This window comes from Aricia agestis, chromosome 4 (genome assembly GCF_905147365.1).
Source record: "Aricia agestis chromosome 4, ilAriAges1.1, whole genome shotgun sequence".
Classification (NCBI taxonomy): Eukaryota; Metazoa; Arthropoda; class Insecta; order Lepidoptera; family Lycaenidae; genus Aricia; species Aricia agestis.
The window spans coordinates 21,100,521-21,127,913 of record NC_056409.1 but is presented as its reverse complement, the minus strand read 5'-3'; the positions used below and the strand labels follow the sequence as shown (position 1 = coordinate 21,127,913).

At 36.8% G+C, this 27,393-nt stretch overlaps 3 protein-coding genes across 7 annotated transcripts in view; 1 reads left to right on the top strand and 2 right to left on the bottom strand.

Moving 5' to 3' along the window:
- The window catches only part of LOC121726251 (CCA tRNA nucleotidyltransferase 1, mitochondrial), a 16,090-nt gene extending 1,822 nt beyond the window's left edge, over nt 1–14,268 (bottom strand). The window contains exons 1-3 of one of the 3 annotated variants that reach the window (XM_042113520.1): nt 14,265–14,268; nt 11,851–11,857; nt 64–275 (exon numbers count right to left, since the gene is read on the bottom strand). In XM_042113520.1, coding sequence (XP_041969454.1) covers nt 64–209 — 146 coding nt within the window. In that variant the 5' untranslated portion in view covers nt 210–275; nt 11,851–11,857; nt 14,265–14,268. Of the gene's footprint in view, nt 1–63; nt 276–345; nt 474–11,850; nt 11,858–14,264 lie in introns of those variants that run through there. The other 2 variants (XM_042113519.1, XM_042113521.1) reach the window with 2 other exon arrangements.
- LOC121726268 (pterin-4-alpha-carbinolamine dehydratase) lies at nt 4,715–6,102 on the top strand. Its single transcript, XM_042113543.1, has 3 exons — nt 4,715–5,155; nt 5,325–5,534; nt 5,871–6,102. The coding sequence occupies exons 1-3, from the start codon at nt 4,985–4,987 to the stop codon at nt 5,952–5,954; spliced, it is 465 nt and encodes a 154-aa protein (XP_041969477.1). The 5' UTR covers nt 4,715–4,984; the 3' UTR covers nt 5,955–6,102.
- On the bottom strand, nt 6,142–27,393 carry LOC121726253 (L-threonine ammonia-lyase-like). Of its 3 annotated transcripts, none has more exons than XM_042113523.1 (10): nt 27,183–27,393; nt 26,883–26,993; nt 26,735–26,805; nt 26,348–26,635; nt 25,484–25,646; nt 9,391–9,510; nt 8,413–8,549; nt 7,920–8,019; nt 7,345–7,470; nt 6,142–6,613 (listed from the first exon to the last, which is right to left on the bottom strand). In XM_042113523.1, the coding sequence occupies exons 1-10, from the start codon at nt 27,195–27,197 to the stop codon at nt 6,437–6,439; spliced, it is 1,308 nt and encodes a 435-aa protein (XP_041969457.1). In that variant the 5' UTR covers nt 27,198–27,393; the 3' UTR covers nt 6,142–6,436. The 3 variants fall into 3 exon arrangements, with proteins under 3 accessions (XP_041969457.1, XP_041969456.1, XP_041969458.1); XM_042113522.1 differs by having other exon boundaries at nt 6,144–6,613; nt 9,391–9,546; XM_042113524.1 differs by having other exon boundaries at nt 6,144–6,613; nt 9,391–9,546; nt 26,883–26,989.

Genomic DNA, 27,393 nt, shown 5'->3' with positions numbered 1-27,393 from the left:
CACAAATTTGAGTACTTAATAAATAAAAAAATAGTAATAGAAATACAATTGAACATCATTTACCTCACAGCTCCACCAGCAATTCTTATTTCATATTTGTATGCATCAAATAGCTTCTTTAGGTCTTTTACCTCCTGGCTAAATATGCTATGAAATTCTGGACTATCTAGCTTCATAACTATTGGGTTTTCCCTGCATTTTATCTCCATGTCGGCTTTTGTTCTGTATCTAATGTTGGAGTTGAAGACTTTGCATAAACTTACTTTCCTACAATGCTGTAAAATTCTTTATTATTGTCATGACAACTAGCAAATATTATAATAAAAGTTGTTTTGGTAAACTTACAGGCTTCAGAAGTTTGCTGGTATATCTAAAATACAAATTATAATATACATTCATTATTGTATATTTGTAAATAACCTACATCTCCAAGTGCAGGGAGCTTTATGAGAATATATAATTAACAATAATTTTAGTTTTATTATAAATACACAAGTTTATACTCAACTACTCTATTGAGAAAAACATAAAATATTGAATCAGAAAATTAGATAGATTTGCTGTCTGAGTTTAAAATAAACCTAATAAAATTTAAAAAATTTAAATATTTTTCATGGGAAAATATTGCTTCTTCATCTTTCTGTTACGTCAAATTTGGCAGCTGTCACTTGTGTAATTGTCAATTTTTTTTCCTTTTATACATGCTACCGAATTATAGACGTTCTGCTTTTTTGATTAACTCAAAAGAATTTTCAAATGTTTTCAACACCATTTGAAGTTACAATAAATTCTGTTAGAATATCGGGTAAATCTGGAGCATGAACTACTTGAAATTGTCTTACAAAGATTTCATGAGGTGTAGAATGCTTTGCCTTAGCTTCTGTTCTTTTTATAAGAAATCTGTATGAAACCATGTTCGACCAGGCCAGGCCCAACGAGGGTATATTATTGCCACTATCTATTGAGCCTGTTACTTGATTTATGCAAATCACAGCCAAGTTAAATTGTTGAGCACTTTTTAAAAGAAGCATAGCTACTTCTTTTAGTTCTTCAGCCCTTTGAATGTAGCAACTGTTTTCACATCGAAATGGTGCTGCAATAGAGTCTAGTACTATCAGTGATATTTTTTTAGTATTGAGAAGTTGTGGCAGCCTAACTCTTAAACAAGTTAGTAATTCATGAATTTCTGTTAAATGTTCAACAAATATTTTATCACTTCTGTCCGAATTAGTGCCATTGATGTGTTTATTTATTTGATCAAATCTCTTTATAGGAAACAAATCTTCTGTGCATATGTACACGCAGCCATTGGCTGAGCATTGTACGGCTGTTTGTATAGCAATTTGAGTTTTACCGGAACCACTTTCTCCATATAATTCAGATATTGTACCTCTTCTTAGACCCCCTCTAAGTAATTTATCTATATTCAAGCAGCTTGTAGATATTTTGTTAAATTCTTCAAATGATGGTGTATTGTTTGTCTCAGGGCAAAGACCCTTAGCCACTAAACTTTTTGCCAATTGAATATCATCATCATGCAACTTAGTAAGCTTTTTAATATCCCATAATGAAAGCAGAATAATTTCTTTTGAAGTGCAAATACCAGCTCGTTCGAACGTTTCGAATAAATTAGGAGGTAGTAATCTTTTTAACATTTTCTTCTATTATAATATAGACTAAACTATAAATCATTAATACAATAGATAATGCCTAAACAACGCTTATATTTAAAACTCAAATAAAAAAAATTAAACATTCACTGAAATAATTAATAAAATCTTTTAATTAAAATTATGTAAGTACGGTAGGTACGGTACATATTTTGTATTTTACAAAAATTATTAAACTTTCAAGAGCTTTGAAAACTTTGACAAATGACAATTCGACCTCTGTTTATGAATTATGTCAAGTTTATGTCAATGCATTCGACGATCAATGTCAAACTCGTGTCAAACGACCTGTCATAAATTGTGTTTTTTTTTCTTCTCATAATGCCGCGGCCGCGGCTGATACCAGAAAATATCGTTATATTTACCGATATTTTTATAACGATATTTTTTGGTTATGTTACTAGATATCGATAAAAAAAATACCGTTATCTGCATAGATTAAGGATATAAGTAGATGGATTCTTAGCTCGCCAGCGCGTGGCCATTTTATGCTTGTGTGCAATTGCCATAGTGTGCGTGTAGGGATGGGCGTATATCGATAAAAATATAAAATTAGACTTTAGCCTACAGACACATAATTTTATGTTATAGATTTTTATCACGTTATAGATTTATTATACACATAATAATAAATATAATGTGTCCACTGTCCCAATACCAGTGTCCGATCTTTGATCTTTCAGTCAATAAAATATGCCATACATCATAACATGTAATGATCGGACACCGGTGTTAGGACACATTGTATAATATTACACAGTACACACATATTAAAAATTATAAATTAAATGAAAATAAGAAATATTCAAAGATAAGGTTTTATTGAATATGTTCTTAGTCGCAGCTTTTGAAGTAAATATAATATTAACTTCTATATAGGTTCCCAATTGTCATCATCATCACATTGACCTCTTCTCTAGGAGCATTTCTTTAACCTAAAAATAATTTGTTTATTACTATCAATATTCAAAAAGTATTTATTCCATTTTTTGCACATTACAAAATTTGGACATGTCAAGATTTAAATGAAAAAATATGAAATTAGCAATTTTTAAATATGGATTACGGGGAAGGTTGTCTGCTTTATAATTATTGGACTCTGTTTAATGACTGCATTTGTGTATCATGCTACAAAAAATTACGTATTGCGATATGAATGCATTCATGTTCTTTAGATCATTTAAAATGGCATCCATAACTTAAAAAATGTGGGTTGATCCACAATTAATGACTGCGAGTACATACGAGTATTGAATACTTAAACCCATATTATAAAAATATAAACTTTAGCTAACCCTCGAGAATTATACTGAAAACTGTTGACAACAGTCTCCTCAACGGGGGGGGGGGGGGGGGGGGGGTCTCCTGAGGGTGGTAGTGATAAGGGGGATTTTCCTCACTTAAACCATCCCTCCTCACCACCAGATTACTCGGTTATAATCTAAACTTAAAAATAATATTATCTTCATTATAGGTCTCTCCGTCATCACCATCATATTGAACTTTTCTTTAGAAGCATTCCAAAAACCTAAAAAAAATAGTTGGTTTAGTGACATTAAATGAACTTAATACTATAAAATATATACATATTATAATATTGTATATGGGGCAATATGCTTTACATAAGTTTTCCATACTTAACCCATCAAGCCCCAAGCGGAACCCAGGTATGTTATATGGTATTTATTAAAAAAGGGTAGTGCCAGGATAAAATTTCAAAAAGTAAATCCAAGTAACGATTTGAGTACTTACAGGGGGAAGGTGTAAGAGCTGTTGATCATTTTACTCTCCTTTAGAACTTTTTATGTCAATAAAATCATTGTTTCAAACTTACGTTTGAATTGATAATCCCGATATTGTGATGCCTTCATAAGGGAGTAAGGATTAAAAACTTGCATGAAACTTGCGTCTAAATATTTCTGTTCGTCGTCTATTTTGAAGCATTTTCAAATCTTGAAAAAAAAACATTTAGTCCATGACAATATTTTTATCGATATAAATTTATACTTCAAGCAAGGTGCATCCCTAAAGCACACGTAAAAATCTATGCCATATTTGTAGCCAAATTATTACTTGATGTGACATTTTTATCACTAATGGCATAAACAGCATGAAAATTAATTTTAATTATTATTATTTTGCGATTATTAAACTTATAAATTTTCTTTTTAACTTACAAAAAATACCGATTGATAAGCCCAAAAAACGTTGTTGAAAACTTACGTAGGCAATGAGTTTCTAAAATTACGTTAATAAACGTTAATAAAAGTTACGTTAGTAACATAGAATATCATTGTACGTAGGTATGTTATGTTAAATCCACGTGTTTGAGGCATTCCTTTTTTTTTTTAAATTTCAAATTTTTATTTGCAACCAAGTACATATATAAATCAACATACATTGACGAAATATACAACTTATGCCTTGTTCGGGCGTTTGCAAAACAATTACAAAATTATAATTTTAATAATTATTATTCAAGTAAGTATATTCTTATTTTTATGGTATTCTAATTATTAAACTAAATTAAATTGGTGTTATTAATATGGTTTATTATTTAGCGGAACCACAAAACCCAACAAGATATTGCATTTAACGTTCACTAAACACTTTTATTAGCACTTTTAAAACATGAAATATGCAGACCGACTCCTTTGTTATGTTCTACTCAGTCGAACATAACATTACAGGCTTTTGACGTTTATACACGGTTATGAGCTTTCTCATTCACTCAACTTACTGCATCGTTAGTAAGAAAGAGTAACATTATCAACTGTCAAAATATAAGGCTCCCTCCAATAGTATTATACCTTCATAGTTATCTGGCTACCATTATGAAAATACCGGTACGTAACGATATTTTTCGGATATTCGATAACGTTATGAAGCTCTGTGTGTGCAGCATTTCCGCAAATCCGCAGATCACTTTCAGAAAACCAAATTATACTAGTAATCTGTGCAGAAAACTTTTTTACAGTCCAGACTCCACTCTCCAGTCACCCAATGACTCATAACTCATAAGTCATGAGTCATGACCCAGTGGCGCCCTGCGCCAGTGCCCTCCGGACTCCGGACTTCGGAGTCCGGGCCCCGGGGCCCGGGCTCCGGTAGGACCATTGAGTTACCCTGTGCCGGCCTCAAAAAAAATGCTGTCATTTGTCAAATATGTGTAATGTGCAGGCCACAGTCTACAATTACAAATTTAAATTGGAATTTACTTTGAAATTATTTTTCAGGAATTTGCTCAAAGTTCGCAAAATTATTTTAAATATAGAAATTTTAAAGTTTTTAAGAAATTGGAATACATATAGATAATGTTTCGATGGCGTACTCTACGTAGTTTAGGTTGTTTGATAACGAAACAATCTCACACCAAAGTTATAACTCGCAAGCCTTCTCCGATCAATGCCGTAACCGCCAGTCGTTTTGAGGGAGTCGTCGGATTAGCAAGTGTTCGTTTATTTTCTACCAAAAAAGGAAAAATGGTGCGTAATTTAAAAATGTTAATAGCTCGTGCAATTAGTTAGGTTTTTTTGATTTGTACGTTTGTAACTTTGTAGTCAGACCATATCGCACGGCTGACTACCTGTTGCGTGTTGATTATCGTGTTCTGAATGGTTTTAAAAGAATGTAAAAATAGTAATTCCGTTTTAGGCGGATAAGTTGAGCGACGACGACCGCAAGAACTTGCTTCAACCCTTGCTGCAGTCAGGATGGAAAGTACAAGAAAACAGGGACGCTATTGAAAAGGAATTCAAATTTAAGGACTTCAATGAAGCTTTCAGTTTCATGACTAGAGTAGCTCTATTGGCTGAAAAAATGGATCACCACCCGGAATGGTTTAATGTTTACAACAGAGTCCAGGTACAGTTTTCTCTAGTTTAAATGTCTTAATTTTACCTAAGGAAATGTAATGGCATTAATGTTTCTGACACGGGGATTTCCAATGAATAAGAACACACCAGTGTGACCTTTAAAATGTGTCTGACCCTGCCTGATGAAATATTTACTTATCACATGCTTAATTTGTTTAAAAACATTGTTACTCTTATCAAAAATATATTTTAAGCAAAATAAAATATAGGAGATAAAATATATTTTTTAGAGTAATTCGAAATGAAATAATTTAAAATTGTATGTTTCTTCCAATTACAAATCTGTATTGAACATTTTTAATTAAAAAAAAAATTATAACTATAGGTAACGCTGGCATCACATGACGTCAACGGACTGAGCAAGAGGGACGTAAGGATGGCCACCTTCATGGACAAAATTTATTCTTAAACAACACAATGAGCAAAACAGATACAAATATGAAGGCTTTAATTGTAAGATGTGTTGATGTGTATATACTTATAAATATTGTATGATTTTGTTTTAAGAATAATGAAGTATAATCCTGTTTAAGTATATTATGATTTTGCATGCAAAAGCTTTGACTTTTAAATAAAAAAAAGTCATTAATTTAAATCATAATAAGTTTAATTATTTGATTCACTACTCTTTGATTTGGCTTATAAAATTTGAGGTGTTGGGCACATATGAAGCAAGAACTATTTATCCATCCAATAATAAAAATAAGTTAATTTATTTAATTAGATAAAGAATACCAGCTATAGAATTGTAGTGATATATATACATTTTTTATTTATTACTTTGTATAACAGTATAGCTAGTGGTTTGTAATATTAGACAGAGCTTTTAAAATTTTAAATGTGCAATGGCTTATTTTCTGTCAGATTGAAATTCTTTCATTATTCTAAGGATCAGATCGAGATGACACCGCTCTTAGATTTTGATGGTTTGTTGTAATAACATGGACAGGTCTTGTTCACATCGTAGGGTTCCGCTTCAAAGAGTGCAGTATTGGGATACGCCTTTTCGATTGTCCTCTTCAGCTCAATAGCATGGTCCAGCCCGGTCGTTTCGCATACAACTTTCACCTTAAAAAGGTTAAAATTGGGATACCAAACTTAAGTAGCATTAATTTATTTCTGTCTGACATGTTAAATAAGCAAAACACGGCCTGCCTAATGTCTGTATACTAATAATATAAATTATAAACAGCGTTGCCATATTTTTTTTGTGCCAAGTCGGGACTTTCCAACTTTTTGAATGAAAAAGCGGGATTCTTCAGTCAAAAGCGGGACAAAGTAAAAAAAGGTATAAAATCAAAAGTTTTTTGAATTTTTATCTTTTTATTTGCGTTAAAATAACGTTTACGTGACAATAGATAGCTAATTAAAAGTAGCCAAAGAAAATCCACCCTTCTACCTCCCACACTCCTATCTTCATTACGCACCTTTCTTTCTCAGCTCACTGCACGTACTTTCGGGCTTTCCCCGAAAAGCGGGACTTAGCCTGTCCCGCGCGGGACATTTAATTTTGTGAAAAAATCGGGACGTCCCGCCAAAATCGGGACGTCTGACAACGCTGATTATAAAGGAAAATATCGTTAATTTTCACGATTTATAAACGGGGTCCCTAGACGATCAATTTTATTGTGCAATATCACGTATTGTAAACACACATTGATATTGAACATTGCGCGCCTTTCATACTTATTGTCAAATAAACTGTTCAATAAAATATAAAGTGTGATATTGCACAACAAAATTGATCGTTTATGACGTACTTAACAAAATGTTTTCAATACGACGGGAGGTTCGTTTACCTCCACGCTGTACATTTCGTCCTCGACCCAGGCGCGGTCGGGGAACAGCCTGTACATGTTGAAGTTGTTGTCCGCCAACAGCCGCAGCAGCCCCTCGTAGCCCACCGACGAGTCCGGTATTCCAACCTGCACATAGCAGTGGCAGCATTTTTCGCCGCCGCCGCCGCCGCGGCGTGTGTGTAAACAGCCTTAGGTCATGGACATAAGTTGCTTGAAGTTGCACCTTACGGATGTGCTAGAGTCTAGACGGTAGACCACAGGGACAATAATTTATGAGATGAAACTCGTTTATCGCTCGGGAACCGTACATTTTTTCGGGATCAAAAGTATCCTATATCCTTTCCCGGGACTCAAAGTATCTTCGTACAGCAAAATCGGTTCAGCGGTTTGGGCGTGAAGAGGTAACAGACAGACTGACACACTTTCGCATTTAGATTTTAGTACGGATATTAGTAGCATGCCAACGAAAGCGGAACAAGCTGTTCAAAGGCTTAGAACGCTTTCGCACTACGTCCGATCCGAAGATATACATAAAAATATAAATCATTCATTAAATATCTTGCACTACCACTTACTTTGAACTTAACCAGTCGACCTTCGGCGGCGCGGCCCCGGTCCAGGCAGCGGCCCAGCAGCACCGCGTCTATGTTGCCACCGCTCGTGATGCACACCACGCTAAAGATATAATTAAATAAAAAAAAACTAAATAAAATTCCCTTAACTTTAATGGAAATCGTTAGGCGTACCGCGTAAAGGAAAACGTCGTAGGATACGTCTTGTACGTAGTGTATCTTTGTTTAGGTAGTATCTCATTTCTCAATTGTTAAGTAAAATATAACGTTATCGATGTAGTAAATCTGCGTCGATAATAAAAGAAAAAAACAAAAAACAATAAGCCGTGACACAAATAAGGTCGACTCAACTGCGAGCGAGTCAAGGCAATACCCACGCCTGACGCCGAGCCGCACTAGTAATCACGGCCAATGTTTAAGAAACAATTCGTTGTCAATTAAAATAATGGCAAGGGGACAAGAATATGAGAAGGCTAATAAAACTATTCAAACCAACGTTTTTTGCTTCAACTCCGGCACTTGTTTGGCCATGATGGCGGCGAGGGGGCTTGCGCCGGCCCCTTCCACCACGAACCGTTCTTTCTCCACGAAGTGCAGCACCGCGCGCGCGATCCAGTCCTCGTTCACTAGTATCTGAAAAGGGACATTATCAAGCTCTGTTTTTGTAGAATCAAATCAGAATTCAAACATCGGAAACTAGTTGAAAAAGTAATTCCCCAGTAATTCCTTTATCGAAGAATCTTACATTTTTCGGAATAAAAAGTATACTATCTTTCCCGGGATTCAAAGTATCTCCATACAAAAATAGAGCAAAATCGGTTGAGCGCTTTGGTCGAGAAGAGGTGACAGACAAACATACACACCTTCGAATTTTTAATATTACTATAGATAACGCCCGCAACTCCGTTGCGCCAAAATTTGTTTATCGCGCAGGAACCATTTTCCGGGATATAATAATAAAATAATAATAGCTCCCACACCGGTTTCGGTGACGGTGGCCGGATTCATTGAAACCAGGCCAGTTACGCAGGAGTAATTTTATAGTGCCCAAGTGTGTGCGCAGTACACAAGAGCACTCTCTATTTCTTTTACTCTCATAACCCAGTGGGACGGAAGACCGACACGACCGGCGAGAGATCAGGCGCAGGACCGACTTTTTACATGCCCATCCGACGCATGGATCATCTTGCTTGTCAGACAATCAGGTGATCAGCCTGCATTGTCCTAACCAAACTTGGAAATAACATGTTTCCAACGCGGGAATCGAACCCACGACCTCCGAGTCAAGAGCCGCGCTCTATGCCACTAGACCACGGAGGCGTTTCCGGGATAAAAATAATATTTATCCTAGCCTTTCCTGGAACTCAAAGTATCTCCATACCAAATTAGAGCAAAATCGGTTCAGTGCTTTGGTAAGGATATCACGAATTGTCTACAACATGTTTACATTGCAATTTGCAGTCTATATACCAACCATTTTGTCCAGAAGCGCCTTCGCCGTGTGAAAGGCATTGACTCCAATATTTGACATGGCGATACTGTCGGCGACCGAGTTTGTCCAAGGCAGCGTCATTGGTTTCCCCGCCTCAAGCGACTTAAAGAATGTGGGTAGAATTTCAGGTTCCACGCCCTGATGCATAGGAATAATGACATAATATTATGTACAACTAGCTATTTGACCGAGCTTTGCTCGGTATTCGATAAACACGAATTAAATGACATTTTCTAAAAATGATTCCTAGCTAGATCGATTTATCGTCCCCGAAATCCCCTATATACTAAATTTCATGAAAATCGTTGGAGCTAATTCCGAGATTCCAATTATAAATATATATATATATATATATATATATATATATTTCCACCCCGGAGTTGATATTGCGTCCTACATGGCGGTTTTTACCGATGATATTGCGTCCGACTGACTTGTTGCATCCTGTATACGGACGCAAGATTGACCATCTCTCAAATTCAGCCAGAAGTAGTGTTAAGGTTAGTACAATGGCTGGGTGAAATATTGGCATGGACGTTGTTTTGTCACCGGAGTGCTTTTCCGCGTATTTCTTAGTTCCGCTATTTGGCGCGCGAATTTTGGAGGTCGCTACTGTGCGCCGTATATCGGTGGCGTATATTCGATACTTTGTTTACGTATAACACGCCGATAATGTGGATTCCTGTATATAATAAAGTTTTTATCAATTCTAATGTGTGATTTAATTACGTCCCACAAAACGACATCGTCCCAGAGGAGACGCGGGGGTGACAGAGGCGAGGGGGCGGAGTTCGCACGCGACATGCAAGGGCATGTTTTTGTTTATATTTTTTGCCGGCCAGCGCGGACGTAATGACGCTTGTGGTATAAATATTGTGTAGTGGGGCGAATATTTGAGAGAGACTAAATTCATGTCTTCAAAGTTGGGTTCACAACGCCTTCGTAAATTTGATGTAACATTACACATTTCAATGTCTAATTAACTTACAAAAATGCTGCTAAAACTATTTGAAAGTAGAGTTAATATTTCAAAAGTTATTATAAAAAAAAGTACCAAATTATGAAATTTTTGCGTGTCGTTTCGATACTGCCGCTTACAATTTATTATTTATAAAAAAAAATGAGCTAGAAAGGATTAAAAATTTAATGTTAATTTGAAGATAAAGAAGAGAAGAATCCGATACCAACAAATAACACATCAACTTACATTAAATAACTAAAAATTATATTTTTAAAATGTTCATAAAATTCGCGTCATTGTCCTGCGCATTGTTTGTTTTGAATGCCTTGCCGATATACTCAACGTGACGGGTTGAAACCTATTTTGCGATAAAATCTGCTGGCTCACTTTATTTGATCGCAGTGCTTTGGTGTGGATAGAGGTCTTCGTTTTATGCTCTCTCTCTCTCTTTGAAATACGTTCTACAAAAATTTCCAAATAAGACGTCATTTACATTTCTCGACTGTGCCAACATTTGTCTGTTTTTCACTACTTTTTTTATACCAAGTTATAAAGGCCCGCAACATTTCTAAGTTCTTAATAATTTTCTTTATATCAATACTTAATTATAAACGAATTTAGTGAATTCCTCATTTTCCTGAACGTCTTTTTCCTGAATAGCCCTAAAAACATAATGACGATCATTCAGAATAATGATTAAATCTGTAACTGTATTTCAGGAAAACAGGAACAAATATATCGAATCGATGCAATGTCGATATTACAATTAGGTAGTTATTTGACACATTTTCGAAAAATAGTAGTAGAATAGTAAGAAAAGTAGTAAAAATGTTATCTACACTTCAATATTATAAAGCAGGAGAGGTTGTTTGTTTGTTTGAACGCGTTAATCTCAGGAACTACTAGTCCGATTTGAAAAATTCTTTCAGTGTTAGATAGCCCATTTATCGAGGAAGGCTATAAGCAATATTTTATCACGCTAAGAATAATAGAAGCGAAGAAATAGAGGAAAATGTGGAAAAAACGGAGGGAAATTATTTGAAAGGGCTTATTTGAACGCGTTTATCTCAGGAACTACTGGTCCGATTTGAAAAATTCTTTCAGTGTTAGATTGTCGTGTCAATGGTTGTCGTGATTGATGTAGATCGTTTTTTTTAAAAGAAGTGATTTTAAAAACTATTTTAAAGACAAAATAAAATGGCCTTGGCCGTCGACCCATTTTGTAATACAAAAAAAATGTTTTAATTGTGGTGCAACGACCAAGAATAATATCAATATTATTACAAATAATTTTGTTCTACCTATGAAACGAAAGAACATAAAATCGCTTTATAAATCTTCATTTTTCTGGTGCAGCATATTTATTTACAAATAAATATGCAATTTACGATCATTATCCTGACGTCCAGTGTCCTGTTTGTTGTTGAACTGTTTATATACTTACCTGTCTAAAAGTATTTTGGATCGATTGTATTAACTACTATGTCCCTACCTACATACCTACGTATATGATTTTCTTTGATAAGTACTTACCTATTGTATATTTTAAACAAAAGCCCATCAGTGAGTGAGTTTAGACTGCGAATTGGGTTGGGACTAATGTATTTTTAAATATCTATACTTACTAATATTGTAGAGACGAAATATTTAATCGTTTGCTTATTACTATTTAACTTACGAGTTACGAGACTACTGAACCAATTTAAATAATTCTTTCGCTATTAGAAAGCCACGGTAATGAGAAAATAGCCCAAAGTGCATCGAAACTCAACGTCAAGTGGTTACCGGGTCATGGGCTAGGCTGTACACTGTACAGTGTTCTGAGATTTTTTTTTAATCTTGACTTTGTTCATTCATAAATCGACACCCTTGACAAGATTTATAGTAACTGTGATGGCATACTTATAATAATAATAATGGACTTTTATTCAGCTCGATAACAGAAAAACCTTAATCTAGACAATTACAACATGCAAATTATTTTATTTTCAATGGTTTTTTATATTAGAATGTTAAGATCGCAACCGGCAGCTTAGCTAGGTTACAGTATAACCTGTGTTAAAGCCACCGGACCCTTTCCCAACTACTGATCGCATATCGCTGATTTTACATTTCAGGCAATTAAAATTAGATTAAAAATCAAATCATTGTTTAAAATTAATCAAACTTGATACAATAAACGGGGGCGGTGGTTACTCGCGTCCGTAGGAATTACCTTTTACTACCCTACACGTGTCCCCCGGGTGGTGCTAAACGAGTAACAACGCCGAGTCTCAGGCGGCGGATATGATAACCTGACTCCTAGGCCTTGAGGACTAAATACCCTCAAAAAGTCTAGCGCGGCAAGCAACGGGAAACTACCGCGACTATAATCCCAAGAAAACCACCATGATTAAGAACGCCACCAGAGATAATATGATGTCATGCGACCCGACTAACGCTCGGCGCCAGCTTGGTTCCGGGCCGACTGGTGTGAAATTGGCTACCGGCTGCAGTTGGAAACATAACATCTTACTCTAGCAAACTAACACCCAAGGGAAGGGCAATAACAATAGGAACCTGGAACGTCCGTGGACTTTTAAGGCCAGGAAAAATCGAAGTTGTTGAAGCGGAGATGGAGCGCTATAATCTGGCTATACTAGGATTGAGTGAGACCCATGTCAAAGATAACGGATACCACATCACACCTGAAGGAAATATGGTAATCTACTCTGACAGGCAAGACAATAGTTTTAGTGGTGTGCGCTTCATAGTTGCTAGCTGGCTACGAGACAAGGTATTGGGGTATAATACCATCAACAATAGAATTATATCCTTAAAAATTTCAGCCCATCCACACCCAATTAACTTTGTACAGGTCTATGCGCCGACCACTGCAGCCACCGAAGGAGAGATGGAGGAATTTTACCACGAGCTAGAATTAACCTGCAAAGCGTTACCAAAGAAGGAATGTACTATCATCCTGGGAGACTTTAATGCTAAGATAGGGCACACTGATAATGATCAACACCTAAGGAATGTTATTGGGGAATACGGCTTAGGAGCCCGCAACAGTCGAGGTGAGATGTTGTTAGAGTTTTGCATTAAAAAAGGACTATTCGTAACTAACACGGCATATAAACAACATCCAAGACGCTTATGGACATGGCGATCGCCAACAGGTCATAAAAATCAGATTGACTTCATATTAATCAGCAGCAGATGGAAGTCGTGCATAACTCTCTCAAAGACTTTTCCGGGTGCAGATTGTGGCAGCGACCATCAGCTGTTAATAGCTCAATACAGAGTCCGCCTCAAAGTAGTTTCAAAGCCTCCACCATCCAAAAATATTCTTCTAACACAAGAAGCGAAAGCTTTTGAGGACACACTACAAACTCGACTGGACAGTGAAACGTATTGCCCATTTGACTCAGCCAATACATCATGGAATCAGCTTAAGGCCGCATTAGAAGAGACAACTAGAACAATCACAAATGGACGGAAAGTAAAACACCCTAGATCTGAGTGGATGACCACTTGGGAGGCAATCGCACAAAGAAAGGCTCTAAAGACTGGAGGAATTCGTTCAAAGGAAGAACAACAGCGATACTCTGCATGCATATATCAATTCTATATGTAGAGATATACAAACACACTCTGATACCCTACATCCAAGAGACATGTTCCAAAAGGTAAAAATTCTCACACGGGAACGAAAATCAAAATCTTGGAACATAGAAGATGAAAAGGGTAACCTGATTTTAGACAAGAACCAAGTGATGACAAGATGGAGGAACTACTGCCAAGACCTGTACAAATATGACGCTGATGAACCTGACACTAGATTAGATTTTACAGATAAAGAACCCGACATCGTTCTCCATGAAGTAGAAGCAGCTATAAATAAGCTAAAAACAAAAGCTTGCGGTGGAGATGGTATACAGGCACAAGTGCTTAAGAGCTTGGGTAAGTGTGGAATCAGAGTAATGCATTCAATATGTCTTAAAGTATGGAAAACAGGACAGTGGCCAGACGATTGGACAGAATCTCTCGTGATACCACTACATAAGAAAGGGTCGACTAAAAAGTGTGGAAATTATCGGACCATCTCACTAATTTCACACGCCAGTAAGATTCTTCTCCATGTTATAAACAACAGATTGGCACACTATATAACTAGACAGATATCCAAAGAGCAGGCGGGATTCGTAAAGGGCAGGGGTACCCGAGAACAAATCCTAAACATCCGTCAGCTGATAGAAAAGAGCAGAGAATTCAATGTCCCAATAGTACTCTGTTTTGTGAATTACGCTAAGGCCTTTGACTGCATCGTCTGGTCCAAAATGCTGGAGGTGATGAGAGAGTTGGGCGTCCCCGATCATCTCATATTTTTGGTACAAAACCTCTATCTGGAAGGTCGATCAAGGGTGCGATTAGACAATGATCTGTCAGAGCCGTTTGCTACAGAGCGTGGTGTCAGACAGGGTTGCATCCTCTCTCCACAGCTGTTCAACCTCGTAGGCGAATATATAATGCGTCGAGTGTTGGAAGATTGGGAGGATGGTATTAAAATTAACGGATACCTTCTCAACAACCTAAGGTTCGCTGACGACACCACGCTTATAAGTACTTGCGAAGTGAAACTTGCTGAACTTCTAGCGCGGCTCGAAAAGATTAGTCGAGACTTTGGCCTCCAAATCAATCGCAATAAAACCAAACTGATGTACGTCGATAAGCTGAACCAAATACAAAAGACATCCTTACTACAAGATCTCCAACCCGTAGAGGAGTTTGTCTACCTGGGATCGTTGATTAGCAACAATGGTAACTGCGAGAGGGAGGTTGTCCGACGGGCTCAGATGGCTAAATCTGCGGTTGGGCGCTTAGAAAAGATATGGAAGAATAAGAACATCTATCGTAGCACAAAAATAACACTAATGCGTTCCCTAATCTTTTCAATATTTTTATATGCCTCCGAGACATGGACACTAAAAGCACGTACTCGAGCTAAGATTGACGCTTTTGAAATGTGGTGCTGGCGTAAAATGCTCGGCATCCCTTGGACCGCACACCGGACCAACACGTCTATACTTCAGCAACTCAAAATTACCACCCGCCTGTCCACGCTTTGTCTACAACGATCACTTGCCTTTTTTGGCCACATAGCCCGCCGGGAGCCTAATAATCTTGAGGGTCTCATACTAGCTGGGCAATTAGAGGGGAAAAGAGGCAGAGGCAGAGTGGCTACACGATGGACAGACGCGATTGTCAAGGCTGCTGACTGCACGTTCCAGGAGGCATTTCATCAGGCCAAAAATAGAGACAAGTGGAGAGCCCTATCCCAAAAAGCAAATTTTGGTGGTCACGTCCCTCAGCCATGAGGATACGACTAGGAAGAAGAAGATACAATAAACAATACAAAAAACGATCGAAACGATCTACATCAATCACGACAACCATGATTGACTATGACTATCACAGCACAGAACGCAACGTCGCGTCGTGTTTGCTTACGCGCGCGCGTTAACCAACTACTTACGAAAAAATTTATTATTATTGTGAACTTGTATTATAATCAAATACCGTCCTCTTTTTGTACAAAACAAATAAACAGAAATAATAGGTACTATTATAGATAATAACCATAATTTAAATTTACAAACAAAGTACATATATATATATATATTGTTGTGTAATTTTTGTGTAGTTGTGTAATTTTTTGAGATTTTGGACTGTTTTATCTTATTTTTGATAGGTACGTTAATAATTTTTTAAACGTTTTTATTTTTCTTTTCGACGCCTAAAGGGCCTTTTTTTGAGACTTTGTACTGATAGGTATGTCTGATATGTGATTCTTCAGGTTAATATTTTTCTAAGCATTTTTGTTTTATTTTTTTAACGCCTAAACGGCTAATAACGAATTTCAATTTGTTAAATTTTATCAACTTGTCACGTGGGCAGAGCCACGATTGAAAACTAGTATTGCTTACATACACAAGTTAACTATAGTCAATGTCACAGTAAATTAGCCCTCAACTGGTCGTTCTTAAAATTGTTAATTTCTTAAATTACTTTTATGTTCCTATTTCGGTGTATTTGATTTGTCCGACACTTTGATTATTATGACTATGGGTTTACTATTGTACCTACTTGATTTTAAACAATAAAACTTAAAAATACCTACTACCGAAACAATTGTTTTATTTTGTGTTCATACTTAAGTTCAGAAGAAACACGCTCACATAAATAAAATGATCATATCTATCATAATTATTCTTAATATTTTTTAGTTAGCCTAGCGGACTTACCTAATTATAATTTAAAATTTAATTAATCTATGTAATATAGGGATAACTTGTTTTTAATGTCTGTTATGTACTCCAAGTTATAGAAATAAGTATTTCATTTTAATCGACTTCATAAAGAGGGATGATTCTCTATTTATACATACATATCGTCACTCCTGTCCCTCATTGGGGTAGACAGAGACCACATCACGCAATGAATTTATTGGGATCTATTATATAGGTACCTATGTATGTATCGATATAACATATAAGGTTAGGAGGAAGCAACAAACTCAACAGTTTATGGCGTACATAAAAAAATAATATACGGTACCGATATAATCTCAAATATAGTAAGGAGTCATTTAATTAGTAGAATGCATGGAATTAATATAGTACAATATACGGTATCAATATAACCATACATTTAAATGGATGTAGGAAAAACGATTAAATGCATGGAACGAATACAAAAATATACAATGTGTCACATGATTTCCATCGAGAACGGAAGCAAAAAACCAGCGAGAATTATTTGAAATTGAATATCTAATTTTCGTACGTAAACAAAATTTCTCGTCGACAATAGAATTCACATGACAGCAATGTAACTATATTCGCACGAATAACAATTAAAAAGTCATTGGGAATGGTAGACGCCATAGGGTTCGACTTTGAAAAGACGCAACAAGTCTTCGGCGATTTAAATATATATATATATATATATATATATATATATATATATATATATATATATATATATATATATATATATATATATATATATATATTTCCACCCCGGAGTTGATATTGCGTCCTACATGGCGGTTTTTACCGATGATATTGCGTCCGACTGACTTGTTGCATCCTGTATACGGACGCAAGATTGACCATCTCTCAAATTCAGCCAGAAGTAGTGTTAAGGTTAGTACAATGGCTGGGTGAAATATTGGCATGGACGTTGTTTTGTCACCGGAGTGCTTTTCGGCGTATTTCTTAGTTCCGCTATTTGGCGCGCGAATTTTGGAGGTCGCTACTGTGCGCCGTATATCGGTGGCGTATATTCGATACTTTGTTTACGTATAACACGCCGATAATGTGGATTCCTGTATATAATAAAGTTTTTATCAATTCTAATGTGTGATTTAATTACGTCCCACAAAACGACATCGTCCCAGAGGAGACGCGGGGGTGACAGAGGCGAGGGGGCGGAGTTCGCACGCGACATGCAAGGGCATGTTTTTGTTTATATTTTTTGCCGGCCAGCGCGGACGTAATGACGCTTGTGGTATAAATATTGTGTAGTGGGGCGAATATTTGAGAGAGACTAAATTCATGTCTTCAAAGTTGGGTTCACAACGCCTTCGTAAATTTGATGTAACATTACACATTTCAATGTCTAATTAACTTACAAAAATGCTGCTAAAACTATTTGAAAGTAGAGTTAATATTTCAAAAGTTATTATAAAAAAAGTACCAAATTATGAAATTTTTGCGTGTCGTTTCGATACTGCCGCTTACAATTTATTATTTATAAAAAAAATGAGCTAGAAAGGATTAAAAATTTAATGTTAATTTGAAGATAAAGAAGAGAAGAATCCGATACCAACAAATAACACATCAACTTACATTAAATAACTAAAAATTATATTTTTAAAATGTTCATAAAATTCGCGTCATTGTCCTGCGCATTGTTTGTTTTGAATGCCTTGCCGATATACTCAACGTGACGGGTTGAAACCTATTTTGCGATAAAATCTGCTGGCTCACTTTATTTGATCGCAGTGCTTTGGTGTGGATAGATGTTTCGTTTTATGCTCTCTCTCTCTCTTTGAAATACGTTCTATAAAAATTTCCAAATAAGACGTCATTTACATTTCTCGACTGTGCCAACATTTGTCTGTTTTTCACTACTTTTTTTATACCAAGTTATAAAGGCCCGCAACATTTCTAAGTTCTTAATAATTTTCTTTATATCAATACTTAATTATAAACGAATTTAGTGAATTCCTCATTTTCCTGAACGTCTTTTTCCTGAATAGCCCTAAAAACATAATGACGATCATTCAGAATAATGATCAAATCTGTAACTGTGTTTCAGGAAAACAGGAACAAATATATCGAATCGATGCAATGTCGATATTACAATTAGGTAGTTATTTGACACATTTTCGAAAAATAGTAGTAGAATAGTAAGAAAAGTAGTAAAAATGTTATCTACACTTCAATATTATAAAGCAGGAGAGGTTGTTTGTTTGTTTGAACGCGTTAATCTCAGGAACTACTAGTCCGATTTGAAAAATTCTTTCAGCGTTAGATAGCCCATTTATCGAGGAAGGCTATAAGCAATATTTTATCACGCTAAGAATAATAGGAGCGAAGAAATAGAGGAAAATGTGGAAAAAACGGAGGGAAATTATTTGAAAGGCCTTATTTGAACGCGCTTATCTCAGGAATTACTCAGGAATTACAAAAAAAATGTTTTAATTGTGGTGCAACGACCAAGAATAATATCAATATTATTACAAATAATTTTGTTCTACCTATGAAACGAAAGAACATAAAATCGCTTTATAAATCTTCATTTTTCTGGTGCAGCATATTTATTTACAAATAAATATGCAATTTACGATCATTATCCTGACGTCCAGTGTCCTGTTTGTTGTTGAACTGTTTATATACTTACCTGTCTAAAAGTATTTTGGATCGATTGTATTAACTACTATGTCCCTACCTACATACTAGGTAGGGACATAGTAGTTAATACAATCGACTACGTATATGATTTTCTTTGATAAGTACTTACCTATTGTATATTTTAAACAAAAGCCCATCAGTGACTGAGTTTAGACTGCGAATTGGGTTGGGACTAATGTATTTTTAAATATCTATACTTACTAATATTGTAGAGACGAAATATTTAATCGTTTGCTTATTACTATTTAACTTACGAGTTACGAGACTACTGAACCAATTTAAATAATTCTTTCGCTATTAGAAAGCCACGGTAATGAGAAAATAGCCCAAACAAGTGCATCGAAACTCAACGTCAAGTGGTTACCGGGTCATGGGCTAGGCTGTACACTGTACAGTGTTCTGAGATTTTTTTTTTAATCTTGACTTTCTTCATTCATAAATCGACACCCTTGACAAGATTTATAGTAACTGTGATGGCATACTTATAATAATAATAATGTACTTTTATTCAGCTCGATAACATAAAAACCTTAATCTAGACAATTACAACATGCAAATTATTTTATTTTCAATGGTTTTTTATATTAGAATGTTAAGATCGCAACCGGCAGCTTAGCTAGGTTACAGTATAACCTGTGTTAAAGCCACCGGACCCTTTCCCAACTACTGATCGCATATCGCTGATTTTACATTTCAGGCAATTAAAATTAGATTACAAATCAAATCAATGTTTAAAATTAATCAAACTTGATACAATAAACGGGGGCGGTGGTTACTCGCGTCCGTAGGAATTACCTTTTACTACCCTACACGTGTCCCCCGGGTGGTGCTAAACGAGTAACAACGCCGAGTCTCAGGCGGCGGATATGATAACCTGACTCCGTAGAGTAGTGGCCTTGAGGACTAAATACCCTCAAAAAGTCTAGCGCGGAAAGCAACGGGAAACTACCGCGACTATAATCCCAAGAAAACCACCATGATTAAGAACGCCACTAGAGATAATATGATGTCGTGCGACCCGACTAACGCTCGGCGCCAGCTTGGTTCCGGGCCGACTGGTGTGAAATTGGCTACCGGCTGCAGTTGGAAACATAACATCTTACTCTAGCAAACTAACACCCAAGGGAAGGGCAATAACAATAGGAACCTGGAATGTCCGTGGACTTTTAAGGCCAGGAAAAATCGAAGTTGTTGAAGCGGAGATGGAGCGCTATAATCTGGCTATACTAGGATTGAGTGAGACCCATGTCAAAGATAACGGATACCACATCACACCTGAAGGAAATATGGTAATCTACTCTGACAGGCAAGACAATAGTTTTAGTGGTGTGGGCTTCATAGTTGCTAGCTGGCTACGAGACAAGGTATTGGGGTATAATACCATCAACAATAGAATTATATCCTTAAAAATTTCAGCCCATCCACACCCAATTAACTTTGTACAGGTCTATGCGCCGACCACTGCAGCCACCGAAGAAGAGATGGAGGAATTTTACCACGAGCTAGAATTAACCTGCAAAGCGTTACCAAAGAAGGAATGTACTATCATCCTGGGAGACTTTAATGCTAAGATAGGGCACACTGATAATGATCAACACCTAAGGAATGTTATTGGGGAATACGGCTTAGGAGCCCGCAACAGTCGAGGTGAGATGTTGTTAGAGTTTTGCATTGAAAAAGGACTATTCGTAACTAACACGGCATATAAACAACATCCAAGACGCTTATGGACATGGCGATCGCCAACAGGTCATAAAAATCAGATTGACTTCATATTAATCAGCAGCAGATGGAAGTCGTGCATAACTCTCTCAAAGACTTTTCCGGGTGCAGATTGTGGCAGCGACCATCAGCTGTTAATAGCTCAATACAGAGTCCGCCTCAAAGTAGTTTCAAAGCCTCCACCATCCAAAAATATTCTTCTAACACAAGCAGCGAAAGCTTTTGAGGACACACTACAAACTCGACTGGACAGTGAAACGTATTGCCCATTTGACTCAGCCAATACATCATGGAATCAGCTTAAGGCCGCATTAGAAGAGACAACTAGAACAATCACAAATGGACGGAAAGTAAAACACCCTAGATCTGAGTGGATGACCACTTGGGAGGCAATCGCACAAAGAAAGGCTCTAAAGACTGGAGGAATTCGTTCAAAGGAAGAACAACAGCGATACTCTGAACTTGACTCACTAGTACAGCGTCTCTGTAGACATGACAAGAATGCATATATCAATTCTATATGTAGAGATATACAAACACACTCTGATACCCTACATCCAAGAGACATGTTCCAAAAGGTAAAAATTCATAGAAGATGAAAAGGGTAACCTGATTTTAGACAAGAACCAAGTGATGACAAGATGGAGGAACTACTGCCAAGACCTGTACAAATATGACGCTGATGAACCTGACACTAGATTAGATTTTACAGATAAAGAACCCGACATCGTTCTCCATGAACTAGAAGCAGCTATAAATAAGCTCAAAACAAAAGCTTGCGGTGGAGATGGTATACAGGCACAAGTGCTTAAGAGCTTGGGTAAGTGTGGAATCAGAGTAATGCATTCAATATGTCTTAAAGTATGGAGAACAGGACAGTGGCCAGACGATTGGACAGAATCTCTCGTGATACCACTACATAAGAAAGGGTCGACTAAAAAGTGTGGAAATTATCGGACCATCTCACTAATTTCACACGCCAGTAAGATTCTTCTCCATGTTATAAACAACAGATTGGCACACTATATAACTAGACAGATATCCAAAGAGCAGGCGGGATTCGTAAAGTGCAGGGGTACCCGAGAACAAATCCTAAACATCCGTCAGCTGATAGAAAAGAGAAGAGAATTCAATGTCCCAATAGTACTCTGTTTTGTGAATTACGCTAAGGCCTTTGACTGCATCGTCTGGTCCAAAATGCTGGAGGTGATGAGAGAGTTGGGCGTCCCCGATCATCTCATATTTTTGGTACAAAACCTCTATCTGGAAGGTCGACCAAGGGTGCGATTAGACAATGATCTGTCAGAGCCGTTTGCTACAGAGCGTGGTGTCAGACAGGGTTGCATCCTCTCTCCACAGCTGTTCAACCTCGTAGGCGAATATATAATGCGTCGATTGTTGGAAAATTGGGAGGATGGTATTAAAATTAACGGATACCTTCTCAACAACCTAAGGTTCGCTGACGATACCACGCTTATAAGTACTTGCGAAGTGAAACTTGCTGAACTTCTATCGCGGCTCGAAAAGATTAGTCGAGACTTTGGCCTCCAAATCAATCGCAATAAAAACAAACTGATGTACGTCGATAAGCTGAACCAAATACAAAAGACATCCTTACTACAAGATCTCCAACCCGTAGAGGAGTTTGTCTACCTGGGATCGTTGATTAGCAACAATGGTAACTGCGAGAGGGAGGTTGTCCCACGGGCTCAGATGGCTAAATCTGCGGTTGGGCGCTTAGAAAAGATATGGAAGAATAAGAACATCTATCGTAGCACAAAAATAACACTAATGCGTTCCCTAATCTTTTCAATATTTTTATATGCCTCCGAGACATGGACACTAAAAGCACGTACTCGAGCTAAGATTGACGCTTTTGAAATGTGGTGCTGGCGTAAAATGCTCGACATCCCTTGGACCGCACACCGGACCAACACGTCTATACTTCAGCAACTCAAAATTACCACCCGCCTGTCCACGCTTTGTCTACAACGATCACTTGCCTTTTTTGGCCACATAGCCCGCCGGGAGCCTAATAATCTTGAGAGTCTCATACTAGCTGGGCAATTAGAGGGGAAAAGAGGCAGAGGCAGAGTGGCTACACGATGGACAGACGCGATTGTCAAGGCTGCTGACTGCACGTTCCAGGAGGCATTTCATCAGGCCAAAAATAGAGACAAGTGGAGAGCCCTATCCCAAAAAGCAAATTTTGGTGGTCACGTCCCTCAGCCATGAGGATACGACTAGGAAGAAGAAGATACAATAAACAATACAAAAAACTATCGAAACGATCTACATCAATCACGACAACCATGATTGACTATGACTATCACAGCACAGAACGCAACGTCGCGTCGTGTTTGCTTACGCGCGCGCGTTAACCAACTACTTACGAAAAAATTTATTATTATTGTGAACTTGTATTATAATCAAATACCATCCTCTTTTTGTACAAAACAAATAAACAGAAATAATAGGTACTATTATAGATAATAACCATAATTTAAATTTACAAACAAAGTATATATATTGTTGTGTAATTTTTGTGTAGTTGTGTAATTTTTTGAGATTTTGGACTGTTTTATCTTATTTTTGATAGGTACGTTAATAATTTTTTAAACGTTTTTATTTTTCTTTTCGACGCCTAAAGGGCCTTTTTTTGAGACTTTGTACTGATAGGTATGTCTGATATGTGATTCTTCAGGTTAATATTTTTCTAAGCATTTTTGTTTTATTTTTTTAACGCCTAAACGGCTAATAACGAATTTCAATTTGTTAAATTTTATCAACTTGTCACGTGGGCAGAGCCACGATTGAAAACTAGTATTGCTTACATACACAAGTTAACTATAGTCAATGTCACAGTAAATTAGCCTCTCAACTGGTCGTTCTTAAAATTATTAATTTCTTAAATTACTTTTATGTTCCTATTTCGGTGTATTTGATTTGTCCGACACTTTGATTATTATGACTATGGGTTTATTATTGTACCTACTTGATTTTAAACAATAAAACTTAAAAGTACCTACTACCGAAACAATTGTTTTATTTTGTGTTCATACTTAAGTTCAGAAGAAACACGCTCACATAAATAAAATGATCATATCTATCATAATTATTCTTAATATTTTTTAGTTAGCCTAGCGGACTTACCTAATTATAATTTAATTAATCTATGTAATATAGGGATAACTTGTTTTTAATGTCTGTTATGTACTCCAAGTTATAGAAATAAGTATTTCATTTTAATCGACTTCATAAAGAGGGATGATTCTCTATTTATACATACATATCGTCACTCCTGTCCCTCATTGGGGAAGACAGAGACCACATCACGCAATGAATTTATTGGGATCTATTATATAGGTACCTATGTATGTATCGATATAACATATAAGGTTAGGAGGAAGCAACAAACTCAACAGTTTATGGCGTACATAAAAAAATAATATACGGTACCGATATAATCTCAAATATAGTAAGGAGTCATTTAATTAGTAGAATGCATGGAATTAATATAGTACAATATACGGTATCAATATAACCATACATTTAAATGGATGTAGGAAAAACGATTAAATGCATGGAACGAATACAAAAATATACAATGTGTCACATGATTTCCATCGAGAACGGAAGCAAAAAACCAGCGAGAATTATTTCAAATTGAATATCTAATTTTCGTACGTAAACAAAATTTCTCGTCGACAATAGAATTCACATGACAGCAATGTAACTATATTCGCACGAATAACAATTAAAAAGTCATTGGGAATGGTAGACGCCATAGGGTTCGACTTTGAAAAGACGCAACAAGTCTTCGGCGATTTAAATATATATATATATATATATATATATATATATATATATATATATATATATACAAGAATTGCTCGTTTAAAGATATAAGATATGTAGTAAGATATATATACAGTGTGTAACAAAAACTAGTGATAATACTTTAGGGTGTGTACATGTTCCTTGTAGAGAGTTCACTGTGAAAGTAGCAGCTCTGAAAGACGAACATTTTTTTTCACTTTTGTGTGGGCAAGGGCCCGAGCGTCACGAGTTTCCCCATACAAAAGTGAAAAAAAATTTTGGTCTTTCAGCGCTGCTACTTTCACAGTGAACTCTCTACAAAGAACAAGTACACACCCTAAAGTATTATCACTTGTTTTTGTTACACCCTGTATATATATATATATATAATTAATTATCATTAGATCGTTTAAAATTTTTTTTGAGAGTAAAATTTCACTGCATAATGTCCCCAACTTTTATGAATGTAGGTCCTGCGAGCATTCACATTTGCGGTGAATAATTAACAAATCAGCTCGTATTCAGATCGACGCATTTTTTGGGTGCCAGGTTTACGGTCACGATATTATAGTTAGTATAACGTCAAGTATGATAGAGTATGATAACCAACATAGACTAGACAGTGTGGTTTGAGTTTCTTGATGACGGCGGTAATGGCTGCAGCCAGCCCCCCGCTGCCCACCGGCACCAGAACAGCGTCAATATCAGGCACTTGGTCCAAGATCTCCAGCGCTATAGAGCCGTAGCCCGCGATTATATCGGGATGGTCGCGTCTGTCAAATGCGTGAATAAAATATCAACACAACGAGATAACCTTAAAAATTTGGTGGTACTTATATAATTTAATTTTTTTTTCCATCTAACCATTATTATTGATTATTATTCATTAATGTCGCTCGATAGTGTCTCAAATCTCAATGTAGAGTCAGCGTCGTTTGACCTTGCTATGTATAAAAACGAGTTTGTTGTTTGTATGCGAGACAAGTTCAAGAGCATACATCGTGTTTCTTAAGCGACAAGTGACAACAGTTTTAAAGCTCCCAAGCCTCTACAAATTACAATGCTAAACAGTGGGAGAGCCATGCTTCGGCACCAATGGGCCGGCTCGACCGGAGAAATACCACGTTCTCACAGAAAACCGGCGTGAAACAGCGCTTGCGCTGTGTTTCGCCGAGTGAGTGAGTTTACCGGAGGCCCAATCCCCTAACCTATTCCCTTCCCTACCCTCCCCTATTACCCTGTTCCCTCTTAAAAGGCCGGCAACGCACCTGCAGCTCTTCTGATGCTGCGAGTGTCCGTGGGCGACGGAAGTTGCTTTCCATCAGGTGACCCGTTTGCTCGTTTGCCCCCTTATTTCATAAAAAAAGCCTTTTAGGAGATCTTAGAAATCCACTTAAATCAGTTGCAGTTAGCTGTTAGCCTATTTTAGGTCAAAAATTAAATTAACATAGAGCAATAGTTAGAAGACACAAACGCATTAATGAAGGTCAATCCCATTTCCCTCGCCATGTATTTGGCATGTTTCTGGGCGTCGTGGTAGTTGTCTCCGTGTACGATGACCTTGGCGCCGTAGTTTTGACACTTCTGCAGCTTTGTGATGGGCACTATGTTGGACATCACCACTGTCACTGGGATCTTCATCTTCTGCGCGTAGTAGCAGACACCGAGGGCCTGGTTGCCCGCGGAAGCCAGCACCACGCCCTTCCTTTGTTCGTCTCTCGGCATCATTTCTAAGGCGTTCAGAGCGCCTCTTCCTTTGAAACTGAAAGTATTGATTTTGGATCCGACTTCCGAGCTACAAAAACCCTCATAATTCCGCTTGGTTAGGGCTTTTTGCGTTACGTGACTTAACAATCCTTACCTTCCAGTTGGCTGAAAAGTTTCCAGTTTGTAGAACAGTTTCATGCCGAATAGATTTTGAAAGTGCGAGGCCTACAAAAAATAATAATATTTTTGTATCAGGAAGAATTTAGGAATAGTTATAAGTTTAAATAATGAATGAAACTTACAATGCATGGTGTGGGCTCTATGTGTTTCCTAATGCGTTGCGTTGCGCTTAAAACGTCTTCGTATGTGATAGTTCTCGGGTTGAGCGGATCACAAAATTCATCGAAATCTTTCTAGAGGGTACAAAAAATATTTTTTATTGTTTCTAAATTACTTATTGTTGTCTTAACGCGAACATCTCAGGACTCTATCTTTGATTTTAATAAACTGATAGTCTTTTTAGGACGGGAAATTTGGTCGATTAACCGATTTGTTATAACTTATAACTTACTCATAAGCAAAGTAGGAGGGAAAAGACTTACGTTCATTCGTGCCATTCTAAATAATATTATGTTTTCAGCATCGAAATCGTATTTTGATGGTTCTTACTGCTTAGGTGCGTTAGATGCGTATTTTTGCAATTTATCTAAATTCTAATGCCATTCTATATTTTTGATCATATTAAATGATTTTAAAACTTTAGTAAGAGGTTTCACAATTACAAATTTAATTTTTGTTACCCAAATACCCAAA